This window comes from Hippocampus bargibanti, linkage group LG04 (genome assembly GCF_051943395.1).
Source record: "Hippocampus bargibanti isolate YZ-2025 linkage group LG04, ASM5194339v1, whole genome shotgun sequence".
NCBI classification, from domain to species: domain Eukaryota; kingdom Metazoa; phylum Chordata; class Actinopteri; order Syngnathiformes; family Syngnathidae; genus Hippocampus; species Hippocampus bargibanti.
In genome coordinates this window covers 30702004-30726502 of record NC_142737.1, presented here as the reverse complement: position 1 = coordinate 30726502, position 24499 = coordinate 30702004, and the positions used below count along the sequence as shown (strand labels likewise).

The 24499-nt window shown below is 43.6% G+C and overlaps 1 protein-coding gene and 1 pseudogene across 10 annotated transcripts in view; both read left to right on the top strand.

Annotated features, from left to right (window-relative positions):
• The window catches only part of LOC148899682 (syntaxin-binding protein 1-like), a 66943-nt gene extending 56157 nt beyond the window's left edge, over positions 1-10786 (top strand). For 8 of the 10 annotated variants that reach the window (XM_088995100.1, XM_088995099.1, XM_088995101.1 and 5 more), the window contains one exon: positions 8364-10786. In XM_088995100.1, coding sequence (XP_088851226.1) covers positions 8364-8473 — 110 coding nt within the window. In that variant the 3' untranslated portion in view covers positions 8474-10786. Of the gene's footprint in view, positions 1-2246; positions 2599-8363 lie in introns of those variants that run through there. The other 2 variants (XR_016114775.1, XR_016114776.1) reach the window with 2 other exon arrangements.
• Positions 10787-24080: 13294 nt separating this feature from the next.
• On the top strand, positions 24081-24254 carry LOC148899681 (U2 spliceosomal RNA; annotated as a pseudogene).
• Positions 24255-24499: the final 245 nt, after the last annotated feature.

Below are 24499 nucleotides of genomic sequence, written 5' to 3'. Positions count from 1 at the left end.
GGCCTGTTTCTCCAACTCTCCCATGTACAGATTAGCCATTATGGGTGAAACTGGTGAGCCCATAGCACAACCATGAATTTGTTTGTAAAATTTCTCCCTGAATTGAAAAAACGTAGTATTAAGGCAGATTTCCAATAAATGGCAGATATGGTCCGGTTTAAGTGGGACAGGGTAACCTGTTGTGATTGATTTGATTACTAATTATTATTATTAATTGAATGCAGTGCACATTAGATTAATTCAGGGGTCAGGAACCTTTTTGACTAAGAGGGCCATAAAAGTAAAATATTTCGAAATGTTTTTCAGTGAGAGCCACACGCACGCGCGCGCGCACATACAAACGCTCGCGTGCGCGCGCACACATACACGCACGCGCGCCCACTTTTCAACAAAATATCAGAATGTATTATTTAAAATAACTTTGTGATAGTACTCACCGTTAACATGAATGGTTTTCCGTTCCTCGTGATTGGTAAAAATCCAGGCAAACGATCGGAATGAAACTCAATTTGCCGGTCCAGAGGCTCATAAGCTTCCACACTTGCTATCTGAAATCTACTTCTCACAGAAGTATGTTGATGCTAACGTTAACATGGGGCTTGTTATAATGTCACTGACATTCCACTGTTTCATCGATGGCATTGTTTCATTACAAATTAGAATCAAAACATTTTCTCTCCTCTAACGCTCCGGTGCATTCGCGCTGAAGTGCACTAGTTGGGCGTTTACCTGCTTCAACATGACGGCCACTATCATCCAATCAAAATGGCGCTTTCGGCCATTCTAGGTCAGTGTCATCCAATCAAAATTGTGCTTTCCGCCAACTGCAGCCCCAACGGGAAATGAACTGCGAAAAAAACGACAATATGTATTTAGTTTTATCGGCGAGCCATATGCAATCATCAAAAGAGCCAATATATGGCTCGCGAGCCATAGGTTCTCGACCCCTGGATTAATTGAATGCATTGCACATTAGAGGAATCTCTCGCCGTTTAGTTCGGTAAGTGTAAAATTGGCAGATAAGTTGAGTGGGCACCTGTTGTGAGTCAGAGATTCAGGCGGAATCAGACATTATATTGTATAGGGTTTCCGCGCTAATCAGCTTCTTTCAGAATTGGGAGAAGGAGATTCTCCAGGAGGGAAGAACTCCTGGCCTTCCATACCAGGGTGACCGGGGATTAAACTGGTTTGTGTTGGTGTGGCGAGTGACGGTCAACGGTGCACTCCTAATGAATCACAAAAGCAAGTATGATGACCATTTATACAGATGTCCATAATGTTTGCTGACCATGCCAACTCGTGCTAAAGAATTGTAGAAGGCTATCCTCCAAATTTGCAGATATGGTTTGCTTGGGCGCCAGCAGAGAAATTGCAGTAGCAGGAGGGGCTGTGCTCAACGTGCAAAATTTTCGTGCCAAATGCCACATGAATTGGTGCCCATGCAGGGGTTGAGAGACATGCCAAAATTTGGCCTTCAAATTCAAGAGCAGTGATTGACAAATGGTGCTTTCCAAATTGATACATCTGAGAAACAGGTCATGTTTTCCACACAAACACGTTCCCGGTTGGCAAATTGACAATGATTTACTGCCGTTTTTGTGAGAGAATGCATTGCAGAGCCTTCGTGATGAGACAGACTTTGACAGGGAAACGTCTGTGTAAGCTCTCAGTCGTACAGGAGTGGTCCAGCGATGAAAAGGTTTCTTCAGCTGTCATCTGTACTTTTTTGAAGGTGTCGGACGTTTCGCTTTTTATCCAAGATGCTTCTTCAGCGAACTACATTCTTACTGGTAGTATCGGCCCTATATATATATCCCCAATGTCCAGACATGGCGGCGCCGGACACTGCTATGATAGGTCCCGACTCTCAGGTTGGGGGGAGCAGAGGACCACTCCCAGCGGCCCCACCGATTGTTCCCACATTGCTGACTAACGACTGGGCTGATTGGACCACTCCCTCTTGTATCCCCTCATCAGCATTACGCATGTTAATCAATTTGGATCGTTCATACAATGGCCTGCTTAGGCAACATAGGTTAGGCAACATTCAAGACTTTAGTTCGCTGAAGAAGCATCTTGGATAAGAAGCGAAACGTCCGACACCTTCAAAAAAAGTACAGATGACGGCTGAAGAAACCTTGTCATCGTTTGATAGGGAAAGTAACACCTACAAAATGTGTGATGTGTAGAATGAAAACATTCTGTCGACATGTGACCTGCCAGAAGTCTCCTTTTGTTCCCCACAGGACGAAGCTACGGTCTGAAGAGAAGGACGTGGGCCACACCAATGTGGAATGGTCCGTTCGCGGAGCTGCTAGCCGTCTGAGCAGCCACAAGCTTCATCTAGATTCGCGAGGACATCGTTCGTCAAGGAGATTCCCGAAGCACGTCACTGGAGCCGCGTCAACAAATCACACCCTTTTCCTAGTCACCCTCTCATCCGTATCACACCCTGGGGCCTGCTTGCGATAAATGCTACAAACAATTTCGTTCCCCCTCGCCGTCCTGGTGATCACCATCCAGGAGCCCAGGATGCCGTGAAGATTTGACTGTTGTCGCAAATGACTTGACTTTAGAAAATCACAAAATAAAACATGGGCGGCCCGGTAGTCGAGTGGTTAGCACACCGGCTTCACAGTGCAGAGGTCGCCGGTTCACGTCCCGGTCTGGATGGAGTTTGCATGTTCTGTTTCCTCCCACACTCCAAAAACATGCATGGCAGGCAGATTGACCACTCCAAATTGTCCCTAGGTGTGAGTGTGAGAGTGACTGTTGATGCCTTTGTGTGCCCTGTGATTTGCAACCAATTCAGGGTGTTCGTGCCCGAAAACAGCTGGGATAGGCTCCAGCAACCCCTGCGACCCTAATGAGGAATACACAAAATAAAACAATCACAATGGAATGATTGTTTTATTTTGTGATTTTCTTTTCTTTTTCTCTCTTCTTTCTATTCGCCTACACCAATGTTAGATATGTTCGTCAGGGGGGATATGTTAGGGCAATTTGCTAGACGAACATCTCATCTCTCATCTCATTTTCCGTACCGCTTATTCCTCATTACGGTCGCGGGGGTTGCTGGAGCCTATCTCAGCTGTCTTCGGGGACGAGGCGGGGGACACCCTGAATTGGTTGCCAGCCAATCGCAGGGCACACAAAGACATACAACAGTCACTCTCACATTCACACCTAGGGACAATTTGGAGTTGTCAATCTGCCTGCCATTCATGTTTTTGGAGTGTGGGAGGAAACCGGAGGACCCGGAGAAAACCCACGCGGGTCCGGGGAGAACATGCAAACTCCACACAGGGAGGCCGGACCGGGACTGCACTGTAAACCCGGTGTGCTAACCACTCGGCTACCGGGTCGCCCGCTAGACGAACATCTTTAAACATATTTTTGTATTGTTTTGTTTTTCTTGGACGTCCTGATACGTCATATCCTGCCTGCCTTTACATGATGTCACATCCAAATGTCACATCCTATTATGTCACATCCTGTCCGTCCTTTATAAATGCTCTCCCAACAACGTCTATCTTCCTCTTTCTCCCTCTCCTCAACCGACCTCACAATGTCCCTGCTGTCTACAAGATTAAAATAACTTATTAGGTTCAACACCTGGCTTCCTGCTGATTTCACCATCCCACTTCTAACACCCTGAAGAGCGATGAACCAGGAACGAACGATCACTTTTAACCCATCACTATGTTGTTTAGTCTTTGACAAGGAACAATCTTCTGCCCTGACCAAATGGTTGATGTGTAGACAGCGAGCTTAATTATCTTCTAATAAATGACACGAAGATGAGAATCCACCGTTAAGTATTTTCATGGAAGCCTTTCTTTTAAAATTGCACACAAACATAAAAAGAATATGAATGTTGTACAGCATCCAATTATACATATAAATTACATTAATGAAACAGGCCTATTCTCTACCTCATTCAACGATTTTATGGCAAGCATGGGAAATGCTTTATTGACGAAATATTGATGTAGGCTTATCAATAATCAGAATCAGAAAACCTTTATTCGTCCCACAATGGGGAAATTTGCAGTCCACAGCAGAAAGGGGATGGGGGGTTATATGATAGAAAACAAGATATTCTAAGCATAACAAAATAAAAAATGTCAACTGTATACTGTGCACATGTAAATGTGCAAAACCGTTTCATAAAAAAACTGTAAAAAAAACTGCACATAACTTGCACAACAAACAAAATGTATAATAGTGTAAATGGATTTAGAGATTTTGCCTGAACAAGTCAAACGAAAGAGGATGGACATGGATGTAATCACACTTCTCCACAGTTAGATTTCAAAATGGTTACTCCACGTTTTTGAGTGGTTTTAACTATTTCCACCACTAGGGGGCACTGTACTGCATTGTAACGCAATTACTGGGGGCAGATGTGGTGAGGGTGCGGCTTCGCGACGGGGGTTTGTGGCTGGAAGATCCTCGGAGGGGCACGGTGGGGTTGTTTTGAGAGGATGACTCGTGGGGACACCCTGGCGGCCCGATGGTGCTGTGCCCCCTGTCGCTTTCCGCCGTGGGATACGTGTTGAACGGCCACGTTGTCTGCTGTGTGGTCTTCATCACACCATCGTTTGCTGCTAGGTTAGGGGTGCGGATGTTGGGCCATGAGAGGGGTCTCTTTTCCGGGGGGGAATGCGGGCTGCCATCTTGCGGCAAACTGCTGATATCGGCCTCCTCCTCTTCCTTTTTAATGTGGATACTCTAAAGCGGAGCTTCCCGATTTCATGTCAGCTGGACTTTGATGAAGACTCAGACGAGTAGAGGTTGGAAGGCTTGCTCTCTGCTTTTCGTCTAAATTTTACATAATGATCTTTCATCTCCGGCTTCTTTTTCAAAGTACGCCGAAGCGACAGAAGACGGTTGAGGGTGTGCTCCCTGTTGTTTGGCAACCACTGCCTTGGAAAGCGTAACGGGAGGGGAGCCACCCAACAGTTGGAGTCATCCTTTGGGAACTCCTTTTTAATGATGGAGATATCATCTTCGACAGCGAGGACCAGCCTCAATGGTGTGGTGTGAATGAAGATCTGCTTGCCAAGACCATCTTGAACTGGCTTTTGGGGGGGTTGTTTGGGGTGCTCTTCTGTGAACCTCTCCTTAATGTAGATGCTGCTCTCACAGTGTCAGAAGAAGCTAACTCGACCATTCTCAAGGATACTCGTCCTGAAAGTGTTCACAGTGGGTTTGTGGGTTCCCCTGGGGCAGTTGTCTCCTATAATTACCCATCCCAAATGAAGGTGTTGGGCACATGGCACACTGGGTGGCCCATTACACTGACTGCGAACCTTATGAACTTGGATGATATCTCTTCCAAGTAACAGAAGGATTTCAGCTGAGGCATAAAGCGGTGGTATCCTGTTATCAATGGTTTTGAGATGGCGATGATGTGTAGCAGGCTCTGGAGTTGGTATCTCCTCTCTATTATTAGGTATCAGATTGCACTCAATGAGTGTTGGCAGTACCATGGATACTCCACCATCAATAGCCTCTATGACGAAGTTTGTGGCTCTTCTTACACTGGTTTCTGTTATGCCAGAACTTGTCTTCAATGTATAAGGAAAGACCATTCCCTGAAAGTTAAACATGTCGAAGAAGGCGTACTTGGCGAGTGATAAATTACTCTAGTCATCCAGCATAATATACATTTTCTTCTTCTGTTCAGGGTATCCTTTGGGATATACTGGTCATACCAGGCATATTTTGGAACATGACTTTCCATGCAAGCCCTCTCCACAAACTCCAGTGCAGCTGGATGTACTTACAGTGGAGTTCTCAGCCTGCTCCCCGCCATCACCCACGGTAGTCACTGCCTCCTTTACCATCCAGGGAGCTGGACCATCATGGAGAGCTGAGATGTGACGATCACTGTCACACTCTGAACAGCGAACTGCAGTCTTACAGTCTTTGGCATACAGCATTTGACACAAATGAAATGCTTTTAAGGAAGTTCTTCCTCTCTTCTAGGGTCTTCATTCTGAAACCCCCACACTTCCTGAGAGAGTGTGGCTTGTTGTGAATGGGACAAAGTCTTTCCGGGTGTATGAGAGGCTTGTCACCACCTGAAAGGTTGGAGGCTTCAACCTCAGTTTTATTTGCAGAGATGGGAGTCCTGACCTTCCACTGGCTGGTGGGAGGTTTCTCATTTTTGTAGGGACCTGTGCTGGAGCTTTGGAGGGTAAAACTGGGATCTGTCTTCATTTCTGTGTAAATGTTCACAAAGTTAACGAAAAAAAGAGAATGGTGGATAATGGACAAAGTTCTCTCTCTTGTATTGGGTCCCCTGAGTAACCCATGTGTCCTGGAGGGTGTATGGAAGCTTCTCAACAATTGAATTTATGCCCCTAAATGAGTAGAGGAAACTGAGGCCAGGTAGGTTAACTTCATTATTTGCAGCTTCCACCTCCAAAAGAAGGTCTGCAAGCTCTTGAAGGTGTTGGCTATCTTTGGGAGAGATTTTAGACACATTGTCAAGACGTTTGAATAGTGAAGCTTCAATAACTTCAGGAGAACCATTAGCCTTGTCCAATCGTTGCCATAGCCTGTCGAGTCCAGCGCTGGATCGTTGACATGCACTGCCCTGATCCGCTGGGCATGGTGAAGTGACTCCCCATCAAGCCACCTGGTAAGTAAGTCTAGTTCCTCACTAGGTTTGAGATTCAAGCCGTCTATGGCATTGCAAAAGGCAGACTGCCATGATATATAGTTGTCAGGCCGATTGTCAAAAGCAGCAAGGTCAGAAACATCTGTAGACCTCGGTGTAAGCCTGCAATTGACTTTACGTGGAGAGCTTGCTGCATTGTTGCCCTGTGGTGAATGGGATCTTAAGGCATCAGCATTGGCATTGGCAACGCTGGGTTGTACGAGATGCTATAGGCTCAACACGCTGGGGCTAATATGAGAAATGTTCTTATAATGGCGCTGTGGAGGGTATAATGATTTCCCTTTGTCGTCATTTTGGGGGCTGAAGTGTGCGTCAATGTAGTCATCAACTTGTTGTTTTGATACAGCCGGCGATAGAGGAGGTCCAATAGCCAAGTCAGCTTTACTACTCTCACTTTCTGCTGCTGCTTCAAGAACCTTGGCTGCAGCCAGTGTAGCTTCAGCTTCACTCTCTTCTTTAAGAGCATTCAACGTTGCATCAATGCGGGCTCGTTCAACTTCCATGTCAATTTTAAGTTTAGCATATTCAGCTGTTTTGCGAGCGGCCTCCGCCTTTGCCCGTACTGCTGTAGCCACCTGGCTTGAATTTGACTTGGAAGAGTTCTTGGAAGATGACTGGCTAGCACTTAATGATTTACACACTGACCTGACTTCCAGGTTAGACATTTCCTTGGGCTCTGACATTGTGATTTTGAAGGAGATGTAATGTGTATACGATTCACAGTGATGCGTTCGACATATAGGTAATCTTTTTACTCTTCTGCCCTGATCAAATGGTTGGTGTGTAGACAGCGAGCTTAACAATCTTCCAATAAAAACACAAAGATGAGAATCCGCCGTTTAGTATTTTTATGGAAGTCTTTCTTGTAAAACTGCATACAAACAGAAAAAAACAATATGAATGTTGTAAAGCATCCAATTGTACATATATAATTACATTAATGAAACAGGCCAGGCTCTAGCTCATTCAACGATTTTATGGAAAGCATGTGAAATGCTTAACTGACGAAACATTGATGTAGGCTTATCAATAACTTGCACAACAAACAATAAAATGTATAATAGTGTAAATGTACTTGTAGAGATTGTGCCTGAACAAGTCAAAAGAAAGAGGATGGACATGGATGTAATCCAGGGGTGTCAAAGTCATTTTTTGCCGCGGGCCACATTGTAGTTATGGTTTCCTCTCGAGGGCCGTTATGAATTTGGGGAGCTCATTAGAATGTTTAAATCCCTTCAAATATTACATATAGAGCACACAGCAAATTAATGAATAACTCGTTTTCAAATCTGAAGTCAAGAATAATGACTTTTATTGTGGTTGACATCCAAAAATATGAAATTTTGGCTCAGATTTTAGCAATCATCATGGAATTTAACAAGTTTGATTTGCTTTCGCGGGCCAAAAAAAAAAAAAAGATGTGGCGGGCCGGATTTGGCCTTGACTTTGACACCTGTGATGTAATCACACTATTCAAAATGGTTACTCCACAACGTTTTTGAGTGGTTTTAAACTATTTCCACCACTAGGGGACACTGTACTGCATTGTAACGCAATTACTGGGGGCAGAAGACCAGGCATGCATTTTCTAGTGTACATTGTTCACTTTCCTTACAGTTTTGCAGTTGACAATCAGCATTGATTTTGAGCTTATGTTTTTTTTCACCTGCAGGTTCCACCCACATCCTTACACCTCCCAAATACCTGAAAGAACTCCAGCACCCAGATTTCCTGGACCCCAATGCTCCATCTGAGGCCACTGAGGAGGAGTCAGCACAGTGATATACGGATGTCAAAGACCTCTTGTTGGTGAATTGATTTACTGACATTTCTAAATGAGGCACACATATAGTAATTACAGAAACTCAATAATGATAATTCTTGTTCTTCTCTGGGCCTACAATAGTCTGGTACTGTACATTCAAATGTGAGATCATCTTTCCAACAGGGATGATCATCATCATCTGTATTGGACGAATATGTAGAACTCACAAGGAATTTGTCGCTGGTAATATAGGCTGCAGCACTGGTATTGCAAAAACTCTGATAAACAAGGACATGACATATAAGTATAAAAAGACTTTCCGTGATGTAAGAGTAATGTTGTGCATGCAGTACAGTAGAACTCCTCTACCACGAGATGGTGTTTGCACATACAATTTTTTCACAATGGGACTTTTTACGGCGGCCCTGTAGTCGAGTGGATAGCACTTCACAGTGCAGAGATTGTGTGTTCAAGACCCGGACCGAAATTGCTGTGTGGAGTTTGCATGTTCTCCCCGGGCCCGTGTGGGTTTTCTCCGGGTACTCTGGTTTCCTCCCACATTCCAAAAAAACATGCATAGAAACCTGATTGAACACTCCAAATTGTCTCAAGGTGTAAGTGTGAGTGCAGATGGTTGTTTGTCTCTGTGTGCCGTGCAAATGGCTGGAAACCAATTCAGGTTGTCCCCCGCCAAGTGCCCGAAGACGGCTGGGATAGGCTCCGGCACCCCCTGCGGCCCTAAAAAGTATAAAGCGGTCTGGAAATTTGATGAATGGGACTTTTCACAATAACAAATTTGATCTGAGACTTAAACACACAAAAAAGGTATACATGTGTTCGTTATTTTTATTCCAATAGTGCATAACTTTGAGCATGCACTCGTTTGACACTTCATATAGCCAACACAGAAAGGAACAACATGTAATACGTTCATCCTGTCTTCAAGTGGGAAAGCTTTTCTTTGGTTAACTTCTTGTGAAGAGTCTCGGTCTGCAGTAGAAGGGGGAATTTTCATTGTAAGATGAAGCAGAAGAGAGGGAATGGTTTTAATGCATGAAGATTGTTTCACACTCATGGGTATTTTCGCACATGGAGGTTTCTTTGAAAATGTGTGTCACTTTACTAGCTATGCGACAATGTGCATAGTCATCAGGCAGAGATAAAATTATTAGTGGAGCATTATCATATTCTGACAGTTGTGAATTGTTTTAAGTGACCAGCAGCGATAATTGTAGGACCACTTTAGATTTCCAATTATAATACACAGAAAGTCCATCCACTCTTTAAAGAGTCTGGTGCTGTGGAATATTGATCAATGACAATTGTAGAAATATGTAGAGAACTGAATGTACAATCATCAGTGCGGCAATACTGTTCCACACATTTCAATCTGCCGGAAATGTTGTTTCACACCACAAAGATAGCCGTACAAAAGCAAACACCTGCAAACAATGAGCACTTGGTTCGTATTGAAACTATGGTGGTTCTAAAACCGCACGAAACTTGAGGAGTATTTTCCACTTCGTACTTAAAGCAGCCATGAAAAATAATAATAAAAGCACTCCCATAAATTTATAGATACACCTTGCTATTTTTGAAACAAGCTTGAAGATTCAGGTGGAAAATGTTTTGAGAAAATTAGAATTCTCCCTTTTGCTTTAAAAGAATAGTTTGATCGACCTCTTCCTTCACACCTGCTTCGGAGCGCTGAGCGGCTAACACCAGCTGAATTATTGCTGTCTGGTCTCGGAGAGCAAAGTAGAAATGCACTGTTGCATGCTTTAACTGGGATATGTGACAAATTCCTTGCCTGCAGCTCAATACCAACACATTACTATGCTGCTTTTTGTTACTTGCATTTACTGTTCAAATCAATATCAACATCTGTGATCCATCATCATGTTTGATGTTCAGGATCAACGGAAAAGATGACCCTTTGCTCAATTTAAAAAAACTTCCAAAAGACCTCAGGAACAAAGAAAACACTAAAGAGAATTTCATCTAGTGCCCCCCCCCCAAAAAAAAAAAAAAAAAAACCTTCATTCACAGGATGATTCTACAATATCATGTAAGGCGCTTCAAATTTTTACTGTCATTTTTACTGTCTCAATAAATATTGTAAATTGTGTTTTGTCAATGTTATGAACAAGACTGTTTATTTTTGTATCGCGCAGTGTTTATTTCTCATGTTAAATCATTTGGATGAAAGAATGAAGTTCAATTGATCAAAATTTCCTCCATCTTGTCATCTGACGATTTATGCAATCACATACTTTGTTAGGAGAGAAAAAAAAATACAGGTGATCAATTATTCGAAGTAAATGCTCTAGTCAACATTACACAACCACATTGAGAAGAACAAGAATATTAGATACTGTAGTTTGAACACAAACACTAAAAACCTTTCAGGAATGTATTTTGTTTGAAAAAACGTTTGGCATTATTAGTGTGTATTTTCCCACATATACTAACCATCCTCTGATATCTATTTGATTATTTTTGGGAAAGTTTGTGTAGGGCTTCGTTTTTGTCCACTGATGTGGTGTCTCCCTTGATTTTCTTTGTGTTTGGCTGTTTCTGGAATATGTTTTCCTGCTTTATGTAGTGCTTCGGATTGAATTGTCAATAGTGTCACTTTGTTCTTGATCTAGATACAAACGTACTTGATGAATAATTGAGTTGACAAAAACTGGTGTCATTAAATAAATATTACATTACTGTAACATCCTTCCGTTTGATATGCAGAGTAAATGTGACCTGCTGTGTTAGAATTAAAAACTGGAAAATATAGGCATAGTTTTTGTGCATATGTATTTTTTTCATTCTTTTTTTATCATCAAAAAAACCCAAGTGATGTTCTACTGCAATGTGAAATGTGGTGTATTAACCACAAACGTTACTTGGTTGTGGGTTGTTTGGACATTTGGAGTTGCGTACCTTGCATTTGCTATCGACTGCAGCATGAGTGAAAATGTTCTTCTGTTCCCATGTTTGCTGATACAAGAGAGTCACGGTCAATAGAAATATAATGAGCAAAATCATTCATTCCTTTCATCACTTTGCTGCTGTGAAATGTAAATTGCTCCACCGCGAGACCAATAAAGGCAAATCCAATCCAATCCAAAATGTGTGTGTCTACTTCATCATACAAGACACCACATCTGGCGACTAGTAAAAGTAAATTTTAGGGGAGTCGGAAATACTCAAAAGCAAGGGTGTCAAAGTCATTTTTTTTTGCCACATTGTAGTTACAGTTTCCTCTCGAGGGCCATTATGAATTTTTGGAAACCATTAGAATGTTTCATCCCTTCCACATATTACATACAGAATGCACAACAAATTAATGAATAACTAGTTTTCAAATCTGAAGTCAAGAACAATGACTAATTTACACGGCGAAACAATTCAGGCAATTGAACACCTAAAACACCGCTGTCTGTAAGAAAAGAATCTGTTGGAAATTAGATAAACTAAACTTTTCATTTCTCTAACTTTTGGAGACAGTCTATCATTTCTTTCTTGTATCTATTGGAAGGGTCCCTTTTTAGTTGCTCATAAGTGTTAAACATAGATGGTTTGAAAGGGGAGTAAAAGAAGCGATTTTCATAAAACAGCTAAATCCTTCTTTAAACCGATATGGTGGGGTGAGGTTCAATTTGGATCGTTCATACAATAGCCTGCTTAGGCAACACAGGTTAGGCAACATTAGTAATGCTGATGGGGTGATACCGGAGGGAGTGGGGCAAACAGGCCAGTCGTTAGTCAGGAATGTAGGAACAATCGGTGGGGCCGCAGGGAGTGGTCCTCTGCTCCCCCAACCTGAGAGTAGGGACCTATCATAGCTGTGTCCGGCGCCGCCATGTCTGAACATTAGGGATATATATATAGGGCCGATACTACCAGTAAGACTTTAGTTTGCTGGAGAAGCATCTTGGATAAGAAGCGAAACGTCCGACACCTTCAAAAAAGTACAGATGACGGCTGAAGAAACCTTCTCATCAATTTACATACAACAATTTTAAATTTTGGTTCGGACATCATGTAATTTCACAAGTTTTATTTGCTTTTGCGGGCCGAATAAAATGATGTGGCGGGCCGGACACCTGTCCTCAAAAGCATAGTGACGTGAGGTGGCTTACTTTTCTCAAAGACCGGACGAGTTTAAACCCGAGAATGAATCCTGGTCTGCCTATGTGGAGTGCATGAAACTGTTGTTCGAGGCACAAAATTTCAGCGACAGCAAAGAAAGTTGTCATTTTATTGAGCTCCATGGACATATGGACTCATCTGTAAATTAGTGCAACCTGCCAAACCCAGAGACTAGACTTTTGCGGGAATTTGATCCACATTGAAGAACTACTATGAGCCCAAGCCGTTGGTGATTTCGGAGCGATTCAGGTACTGCAATGTGTACAGAAGAGCAGCCAGCGGGTAACGGAATTTGCCGCTGAGCTACGCCAACTTGCTATAAAGTGTGATTTCGGGGACATACTAGACAAGGCTCTGCGTGATGGATTCATCAGTGAGTCACTGATGAATCCTCTCGGAGGATGGCATGTCGTTTACAAGAGCCGTGGAGCAAGCAGTCAACATGGAGACTGCCCACCGGGATACACAGCAGTTGCGGAAAAGTGAAGATGTTATAACGCCAGTACACAAGAAAACCGAAGGGGAGGAGACTCACCAACACAGCAACGAAGATGCTACCGATGCAAAGGCACGAACCATAGTTCGAATGACTGTTACTAGAAGGGTTCAAAATGTCATCAGTGTAGTAAAGTTGGTCATATTCAAAAGGCATGTTGGGCTCGGGCACTGGCATCTAATGATAACAACAAGAAATGGGGAAGATCAGCAAAGAAAGAAATTATAGTAAAATGACTGGCTATGTGCAAACTGATGAACAAGATGACGATGTTCCTATGTTACAAGTCGACGTGTATAGTGCTAATGGCAGTCAGAGACCAGACAGGGCCGTTTTTGACATAAATGGAAGAAAGGTTCCAATGAAAATTGACACAGGGGCTGGAGTCAGCATTATCTCTGAAAATATGTATGAGCGGTCCTTCTCAAGTATACCAGTAGAGGGCAGTCATATAGCATTAAAGGGCTATTTAGGCGAACACAATTCCTGTAAAATGTCACTTTATTGTAAAAGTGAAATATGAAAATCAAACTGCCGACTTACCACTAATAGTTGTGCGAGTTAATGGACCGTCAATCTGTGGACAAGAGTGTCTAGCTAAAATTAAATTAAACTGGGAAACGATCAAAACAGTGATCAAAAACAAAATGCTGTCATGTCCAAGGCCTCAGTCAATTCCAGAAATACTCACAAAACATGATGATGTTTTCAAAGATGAGTTTGGGACACTAAAGGATGTTAAGGCATCAATATCCGTCCACCCCCCCGACATGTACAGTGATACCCCGGCTTACGAACGCCTTGGCTAACAAACTTTTCGGCTTATGAAGGTTAAATTCATGAGGATTTAATCTTGGCATACAAACTATTTTTCGGATACACACGGAGCGCCACAATGAGTGGTGTGACGTTCGCGAACGAGCCCCTTCTAACAAGGAAATGGCAGCGGACTTTTTTTGTCCTCTGTTCCCTGCCTCCAGTCTTCGGTTAAACCCACACGTGATTGATCAAGAACACAGCAGTGAGGGGGGGGGGGGTTACAGAAACACAGAAATGCAAATAAAAATAGACAGACGACAGAGAGAGAGGAAGAAAATGGATAGAAAACAGTGAAATTCGGACTTGTTTCAACTTTATTGATAGTTAGATAGACAAAGTGTAGACTGCAAGGTTAAAACATCCCATCAATCAGGCTCCACAAATAACCCGCACAAGCCGTCTGTAAACTTGATGCAAAAAGCTTTCAACCCAGCTAAACAGAACACAATTGATGAAGAATTACGTAAAATTATTGCAGAGAAAGCACATGAACTTCACTCGGATATCGTCAAGAGGCAACCTGGAAGTTCGTCATCCATTGATGATTTCAAGGCTAGCCACGGATGGTTCGAGAACTTTAAGCATCGTACAGGGATTCATGGTGTCATTCGTCATGGTGAGGCAGCCAGTTCTGACGATAAAGCTACCATAGCTTACAAGGAATCCTTCCTCAAGATGGTGGAAGAAGAAGTGTACGTTCCTCATCAAGTGTTTAATGCTGAAGAAACCGGCCACTCCATTCCATAGCCATCACCGACCATCACAAAGGTAAATAAAATGACTTTATTATACTGTACAGTTTATTTCTTTAATTACAATACCATAGCACATTTATTATACATAATATAAGTTATATTTTGTGTACTTTTAAGGCTTAGAAAATTAGAAAGTAGAAAATTATGTTTTATGGGGACCTGGGAACAGATTATCCTCATTTTAATGGTTGCCTCTGGGAAATTAATGTTTGGGATACACACTTTTCGCCTTACACACTATCTGCGAACCAATTAAGTTCGTAAGCCAAGGTATCACTGTGTATTGATTTGTATTTAATAATAAAATTGAGCCTGTTCAATAATGTTCCTTAGTCGTCAACTATTTTCATTGTTAACTGTTAATTATTAACTATTTCGCAAACACATTCACTATTTTATAGTATACAATTATGTTTGTTACATCTTTCTGCAGTGTGTGCCATTATCTAGAAACCCCAGAGAAAAAAAAATCCTCAACCCGCCCTTCTCGAAGAGAACGGGATCATTGCGAAAATATGAGCTAAGAGAAAAATAGATGAAGAATGCAGGGACCAACAGTAGACAATTACTTTTTGTTCAACACAAAAAAAAGGCTGTCTCATCGTTCAAGGGTGGTGGCGGTATTCAAAGAATAAAATCTGTGGAGACATTATAAATCCAGTGACGACAACAAATACGAGAGCTTGCTCGGACAAATGCGAGCAAACTCTCAAAAATAAAAAGTACAATGTTGGCTCAGCAGAATACATTTGTACGCCAAGCTCAGCTGAACCAGACATTTGTCCGAGCTTACTTTTGTGTTGGTCAACTGATATCAAGCTGCTGTAAAACTCGCCTTTTTTTTTTTTATTCAAATGGCATGCAAACATACAAAGCAACAGAAACAAATAAACAACACTGCAAACAAAAGACAACAAAAGTACACAAAACCATTGGTTTTGAATAGCTCGTGGAGCTTTTAGAAGTAAATCTGAGGTGTGTCTCAGCAAATCTTTCTGCATACTTGATATTTTCCAAATAGTTGGCAACATACATTAGGTGACATAATCGCATAATTGCGTAAGAGACAGTAACATACATCAGGTGACATAATCGCGTACGAGACAGTACCTGATCGCACAGGAAATAGGAGTTCCTGACAGATAATCATTATACAAGAAGAAAAAAGAGGAGAGAAGAAAAAAATAGAAGAGAGAGAGAGCGGGGGGAGGGGGTGCCAGGGATTTTAACATTTCATCGAGTCTGCACAAGATAGTGAAATTGACAAAAAAAGAGGGGGGGGGGCACCAGATGAATTCTGCAAGCACATCATCCTATGCCATATTTCATCAACAAATCATGTGTTTTGATAGCGTTTGGGTCGGCAGATGGTTGAATTGTTTTCTGATATAGTTTCATTTCATTTTGAAATATTACAAATATTTCTTCCCACAAAATTTAGATTTATGAATATGATGTTTGGCAAGAAAAACTAATAAATTAATAATAAAATATTTATCGTTGGTCTTGTTGTAATATCCAAACAGCATTACGTCTGTGTAAGCTCTCAGTCGTACAGGAGTGGTCCATTGATGAGAAGGTTTCTTCAGCCGTCATCTGTACAAAAGTGAAGGTTTCGGACGTCCGAAACCTTCACTTTTGTACAGATGACGGCTGAAGAAACCTTCCCATCGATCCAAACAGCATGTCTTTGTAATGAAATATGAACGGAGAAGTGATTTTACATTGAACGTATTTGACAAAGTGATTCCAGAAGCGAGTAGTTTCGGGACAAGCCCAGAAGAGGTGAGTTGCAGTTTCAGGCTCAGCTTCACAAAATGTACAAGATATATCCTGTAAGGACCGTATTTTATGTTTAACAGGATAGCAACGGTGCAAAAGTTTGTAGGTTATTTCTCTTTGTTTGTTTGAGATGAAAAATGTATATGGAAGGGTCCAAACCTTTTCCCATGGGATATTTGGGACATACGTTCTCCAGTGATGAACAACGTAGGGAACCGTGACAAAAGATTTTTGAAACAAATGTCGAATTGCACGGTTCCGATTTCGAGCAATTGATGAGAAACAGAGTTTCCCCAGGGCAGTTTCTGTCACTGGAGTTGGCGCTGGTCTGTCGGGAGTAGCGGAGTGACCCTTGAACAGGCTTATGATACCACTTGGGATGGCATCCATAACGATGGCAAAGTCCTTAAGGGTCACAGGGATTTGATGCGTATTGATTAAAAAATTGTTTGTGTTAAAAAGTTGCTTTACATAAATGATACCCCAGTCAATCCATCTCGACAAAAACAGTGATTTGTTTTTGTACAAAATATGACAGTTATTCCAGATCATACATGAATGCGGAGAAAAAGAATGGTTATACAATTACATTTCAGCAAGAAAGAGAGACCACCAAGTCGGGAAAATATGGATTTTGGAATGAAATTCCAGATTGCATCAGGGCTACACAGATAATTACGCAGCCAGTTAATCTTAAACGTATAGTTTAGAGAAAATTTGCGAATTAGGAGACTTAACATAGAGATAAAAAACAAACAGTCAGATATAGAAACTTATTATCAGCGATTACAAACTAAACTCACCCACAAAATCTATCAGGAAGTGTGTGAATTTACTAAATCCGGTTATATGAGGCACCACAGCAAAACCAAAGAAAGACAAAAGGGTAAATTTCAAAAATTACTTTTACTGAAACAATCTCAACTACTGGTAAACACGCGAAAAATTAGGAATGAACAGATTTCAAGGGAGAATTGGATCAAAAATTTGTCAGACAGAGATCTCTCAGAGACAGAAAAGGCGGTACTAACCAAAGGTTTAAATTTCTCAGTGACTCCTAAAACTATACCTACAATAGATTATATCACAGCTACTGAATCGGCTATTAAAAATAACAAACTTTCATATGCGGAGGCAGATGATCTGCCCATCAAAATATCAGCCCTTCTCAGTAATGCCAAACTTCCTCCGTCCAACATAACATTAGAAGAGAGAAAGGCCTTAACTACTCTACAAAAAGACATAAATATTACTATTTTACCAGCAGACAAGGGCAGATGCACAGTGCTTCTCAACACATTGGATTATGAATGCCGAAATAATTACCGAATGTGGCGGGGGGCCTCGGACCGAGCACCGAAGATATAGAAAGCCCAGGGTAATACAAAGTATAAATACCATTTGACAGCGTCCCGTTTTCTGTCCTGATGAAGGAGGTGGGGGAAGCGGGGAGGCGCGGTTCCGCCCCCAGCTGTCAATCCAAACGTGACAATATCGAACAAGTAGGATAGTTATTTGCCGGAGCATTGTACAAAATAGGATACAAAATTACTGTTTCTTAACAATTTCAGACAATTTTCTCCAGCATGACAGCATCTCACTTGCACAGCAAGGGGGTCAGTGGGTGCCAGCGCTCAATCGGGTGAGCCCGACGCAAACGCCGCGTCGGGCTCACGGTCGGCGCCGCTGCCTCTTTGAGAGAGTTCATTCTGCAGCGCGGCGAGATGGTGGGTTGGGCGGGTTGGACGAGTCGGCGTTGCAGACGGCCCCTGGGTCGGGCCGCTCGTCGGCGCGGGGTACGGCCGGGGCGAGGGCAACCGGTAAAACTTTTTTGCTTCGACGTCCGCCTCAGTCCGAGCGTGTGTGTTGGGTGGCTTCTCCGTTAGCAGGGAGAGCGATTTTTGGACAGCCCGTATGCCTGGGAAGCCGTGCATATTTGGGTCAGCAGAAAGTGTGTGCGCAGACACAGTAATAAAGATCGATAATACCAGTGTCTGAAACTCATGACAAAAAGTTAACGGACACCGGGGCAGACAACTCTGAAAAGTTGGCCATAAAGTTGCCTGCCCCATTTTTCACAACTTGAAACACAATAAGACGACTAATCGCAAAAGAAGCGCATCTCACCCAGCAGGTGCAGGGAGGGGGCGGGTTTATGTTACATATATTTCCACTTACATCACATCAAGAGTCTACAAAGACAGGAAAAAAATCATCACTGTTATTTGGGATGATAACCTCATCATTACAGTGTTTGGGGACTGTTAGGGTCATATTTAATGAAGCCGGAATCAAAAGTAAAAACAAAAACATTCTTTCATCTTTGGGACAGCGCAAAATGTAACTGCCTACCCCGAGGGGAAGGCAGCCTGAGAGGAGAAGGGAGAAGAGCGAAGAGAGAGAGCAAGATAGGCTGTTTGGGAGAGCTTTTGTAAAGTCGGACAGGGTGTGACGTCATGAAAGGAATTCCTAGAAAATAAAACGATGTGTAAGGAAAGGGAAAAGATGTTTAAAATGTGTTCGTATAGCGAATTGCCCTAACATATCCCCCTTGATGAACATATTTAACATCGTATCGGTTAATAAAAAGAAGAAAAAGGAGACAATCACAAAAGATTCTTAAATCTTTGGCACGGCACATAATAGAACTGGCCTGCACTCACTGGTGCAGGCTGGGACTCATTATTCCTGCGGGTAAGATATGGGAGGTGAAGTGCAGAGTCAAAGCATGGCCCAAGGGTGGAACAATGCTATTTAAGCCCAGTATAGGGAACAACTGCCCTGAGGGGCTAGAGCCGTTCTCTGCACTAGTACATGTACCCAGTGGGCCTACAAAAATTGTAAAAATTCCCATTCAGAATGTTAGTAAACATGACATTCATCTTTCACAGAGAACTAATCTGGGCTCAATTGAGGAAGTTACTGGGGTCATGCCCTTTAAGGAGTGCTCCGACCATCCAAAGCCGCTAAACAGTCCCACCGTTCAAATCTGCTCGGATCTGACCACAGACAAATGGCATCCTCCGGTTGACCTGTCACATCTCAAAGAGGAAGAACAGGGGATTGCCAGAGACATGTTGTATGAAGAGTCAGATGTCTTTGCAAGAGGTGATGCTGATATAGGTTGCATTCCAAACCTGCAACTCAAGATCCAACTCACTGACAACACGCAAAAGCGTTACAATGCCATTCCAAAACCCCTTTACCAAGAGGTCAAAGACTATGTGCAAAACCTACTTCACCATGGTTGGATAAGAAAATCCACTTCCGCATACTCATCCCCTGTCGTCTGTGTTAGGAAAAAAGATAAAAGCTTGCGCCTGTGCGCTGACTTTAGGGAGCTAAATCGCAAAACGGTCCCCGATCGTCACCCACTCCCACGCATTCAGGACCTGCTAGATAACCTGGGGGGCTACGCTTGGTTCTCAATCGACCAAGCCAGTGCTTACCACCAGGGCTTTGTTGATGACAGTTCCAGGCATCTAACGGCTTTCAGCACCCTTTGGGGGCTGTACGAGTGGCTCCGCCTCCCATTTGGCCTAACTAATGCCCCAGCAGCCTTTCAAAGATGTATGGAGGGCGTTCTTGATGGCCTGAGGGACGAATGCTGCTCTCCTTATCTGGATGACGTTCTCTGCTTTTCAAAATCATTTCATGAACACGTAGAGGACCTGATGAAAGTGTTTCACCGCTTGAGGGAGCATGGCATAAAGCTACGTCCGAATAAATGTGAACTGTTCAGACGACAAGTGAGGTACTTAGGTCGTCTCGTGTCAAGTGATGGTGTCCGCATACCCTAAAGACCTGGAAGCCGTTTTGCAGTTAAAAGAGAGAGAACCACGCAATGTGGGGGAGGTCAGAGCTCTATTGGGGTTCTTGGGATACTATAGATCCTTCGTACAGGACTTTGCCAGGATTGCACGGCCGCTGTTTAAACTGGGAGAGGGGTCCACTCAGCCTGACCAGAGGCCAGTTAACAACACTGTTGCACGCCAAACTCAGCCTGACCAGAGGCCAGTTAACAACACTGCTGCATGCCAAAGGAAAGTCACCAAGTTAGGCCAGCTTCCCTCTGGTACCCCTGTCCAGTGGGGGCCCCAACACAGTGCTATGGTCTCCTGCCTGGTAGTTATATTGACCGGTCCATCTATTTTAGCCTACCCAGACTTTAATCTGCCCTTTGTGTTAAATACTGACACATCCAATGAAGGTCTGGGGGCTGTGCTTTATCAGATAAACTTCGCGTTGTTGCTTATGGATCCAGAACACTCTCACCTTCGGAGAAAAATTATAATCTCTATTCTGGAAAGCTTGAGTTTCTGGCGTTGAAGTGGGCAATCTGCGACAAATTTCGAGATTATCTCTACTATGCACCCACATTCACTGTGTACACGGACAATAACCCTCTCGCGTACGTTCTAAGCACGGCCAAACTCAATGCTGCCGGACACCGCTGGGTGGGTGAATTGGCGGATTTCCACTTCACAATAAAGTACAGGCCAGGCAAGGCGAATGCTGATGCCGACACACTGTCGCGTTATCCAGTTAAGCTGGAAGGACACACAGAGGAGCACACTGAAACTTTGCCCCCAGACGTGGTTTCCACCATATGGCAGGGGAACAAGGCTGTGGCTGAGGAGGATGTGCCATGGATGGCGGCGTTGCAACTCATCTCTGATGGTGAGGATTTTCTTCCGGTGACGGTCCCCGTTATCACTCCAGATGATATCAGAGCTGCTCAGGAAGAGGGTGCGTCAATCTCTGAGGTAATGACACTGAAGAGGAGGGGATGGAACCCCAATGACAAAGATAAAAGACAAATGGGACCAGAGGCAAGGAGACTAGTACACGAATGGAATAGACTGAAACTGGACAAGGGGATTTTATACAGACAGGCGGGGAAATGGAAACAGCTCGTTCTCCCTAGTAAGCTGAAGTCGACGGTGCTTAAACACCTGCATGATGACATGGGTCATGTTGGAGCTGACAAGGTGATCAACCTTGCAAGGCAGAGGTTCTATTGGCCATTCATGCAGCACGAAATAGAAAACTACGTCATTCGCCAGTGTTCCTGCATTAAACAGAAACGCCCCACCATTCCGGAAAAATCACTACTAGTGCTCCATTTGAGCTCATTTCGATTGATTATCTCCATCTGGAGCCAAGTAAAGGGGGCTATGAGTATATTCTAGTCCTGGTAGACCACTTTACTCGTTTTGCACAAGCCTACCCGACTAAGAGTAAGTCAGGCAAGGTTGCTGCTGAGAAAATCTTTAGTGATTTTATTCCACGGTTCGCTTATCCAGAGAGACTACATCATGATCAAGGTCGGGAGTTTGAAAACAGTCTATTCCAGCGGCTTCAACAGTTGTCTGGCATTGCGCATTCCCGAACCACCCCATACCATCCGCAGAGCAACCCTGTAGGACGTCTGAATAGAACATTGTTACAGATGCTACGCACTCTCCAAGAAGAAAGGAAAGCTGAGTGGAAAGACTATTTGCCTCATGTAGTTCATGCGTACAACTGTACAAGACATGAGTCCACTGGCTATTCACCGTTCTTCCTCCTCTATGGAAGGTCTCCCCGGTTGCCCATTGACTTAGTTTTTGGTCTGACAGCGGACGAAGAAGTAAAAAGCCGACAGGAATATGCACGTAAGTGGGCCTGTCGAATGCAAGATGCTTACAGAATTGCCTCCGAGAACAGTCAAAAGAGCGCTGAAAAAAGGAAGAAATACTATGACCGTGGTGTTAAAGGCATTGCACTCCAGCCAGGGGATCGTGTACTTGTCAGGAACCTATCTGAGAGGGGTGGACCTGGCAAGCTCCGGGCTTACTGGGAGGAAAAAGTCCACCGGGTCACTGAAAGAGTGGGAGATGGACCAGGGTACAAGGTTCAGGCAGAAAACGGAGACAAAACTACCCGTGTGTTGCACCGTAATCTCCTAATGTCTGTCAATGATTTGCCAGTTGAACAGCCAAATAAACAGGAAAAACAGCTAGACAGACAGGCAAAGAAGCAGAAAAAACAGCTAGACAGACAGGCTTATAGCAGGGAAGCAGTTGGGCAGGAGTCTGGATATTCAGATGAAGAGGAGGGATGTTCATACAATCTCCGACGGTTACCTGTGTATACAAGGAGGACAGGCAGTCATCAGGTGTCTCAACCTGAACCGCAAAATTTAAGAGCTGTGGCATCAGAATTCCACCCCCAGGCACAAACTACGGAACCAGAGGATGGGCAGCAGCTAGAGAAAGCGTTTCCATTGGTCGTACCAGCATCATTACCAAAACCAACACCAGCTGACAGCCTGCCTGCTGAGGGAAGCCCGGAACAACTTGTAATGGATGATAATGAGGGTGATGCAGGAGCGCCGGCGGAGTTGGTGGAATCGGACACCGCGTCACAAAGTGGAATGGAATCGCTGCCACGAAGGTCTACTCGTACTCTAAGACCCAGAGAGATATTTACATATGAACACTTGGGTCATCCATCATACTAGGCTTGGAGACCTGGGGTAAATGTGTTGTATACTTGCATGCCTTACCCCACGACTCATTATCTAGTGCGACCTGAACACTATTGCTACTCTACCCCGACGGTATGGACTTGAATGTAGTTGCAGTAGAAGGTGATTGACACCACCCTACGGAGACCAGACAGATGACTGTGCTTCTACTGGTACTTGACTACTTGTTGGTATAGTCAAGATGTCGGGGGACATCTTTTAAAACAGGGGAGAGTGTAGGGGGTTAGAAACGACCTCTGTTATTGTATGTTAGTCGATTAGACTACCAAGTCAGGAGAGGGCGCTACGCGCCTGTGAATGGAACAGAGGAAGGCGATGTAGGCTCAGCTCACGCATGCGCAGTTGTCATAAATGCCGTTGTGTGAAGCTGATTAACACGGTTGTCTCGTGTCGTCTTTCCTCGTCGTTCACAGGTATTCAAAATAATAAGTGTTAGACATTCTCAAGATGTTAAAGTAATTGGGGACTTATTGGGCGATGCTAGATATGAAACCTTGTTTGTGGCTTTGATGAATATTTTGTGGCTTTGATGAATTTGGATTTTGGATGTCAATTGTAGTTCCCAGTACAACACACACGAGCGGGCAGACGTGCATAAGCATGTGCGAATGTGGAGGATATATACAATGTATAGATGTTGAATGTATAGATCTACACATGAATGTATTCTGATATTGAAATTGCTGAATTGATGTTTTGATGAGTTGTCATAAATGCCGTTGTGTGAAGCTGATTAACACGGTTGTCTCGTGTCGTCTTTCCTCGTCGTTCACAGTGCTACCTGCCTGTGACGCGTTTGAACCGCCTCAGGTACCCCCTAGGCCTGAGGCCGGTTACACCCGCACGGTAAACCATGAAGTTTTCCACCCCTGGCCCTTTGGATTTATCGCTTCTCGGCCTTTTGGAAAGGCTACAGACCCCTTGTGTCAAGCCTATCGAGGCTGACTGAAATTGTTGTCCTTTTACCAAAACAACTCAAATGCGGACTTATGCCTGGCTGAAAAATTCACTCGGATGCTCGACTTCCTACAGGTTTGCTTTGTGAGCCCGACACCACCAGGGCCGTCTCCCGAGAGAGGATCGGTCACATGAGATCTACAGTTCTGCTCATTTTCATACTTATCAGTTTAATATCTGATATGTTCCCTATATGGGGACCAAATATTATTTTGATTTTCGGAATCTGGAGATGAAACAGGGGCTTGCTCCTTCCGCTCCACGCAATGACCTGGTATTGCAGTACATCCAGGAATGGTGCATTTATCTTGTGAGGTAAAGTTAAAAGTTATCACACATCTGACAAAGACGGCATATCCGTGCTCCCTGCAATCTGTAGGAAGTAAAGAAAGCCGAGTAGGCCCTGACGGCCCACCACTGAAAATTTGTCCAGCACCTGCGAGGCTGCAGGCAGGGCTGACGTCGCTACCCGTTGGTCGCCAATCCGAACGTGGCAGTCCGCCACTGATCGGGACGACCAGCACCTGTGCAGGTCCAGATGGGGCCGACAGTG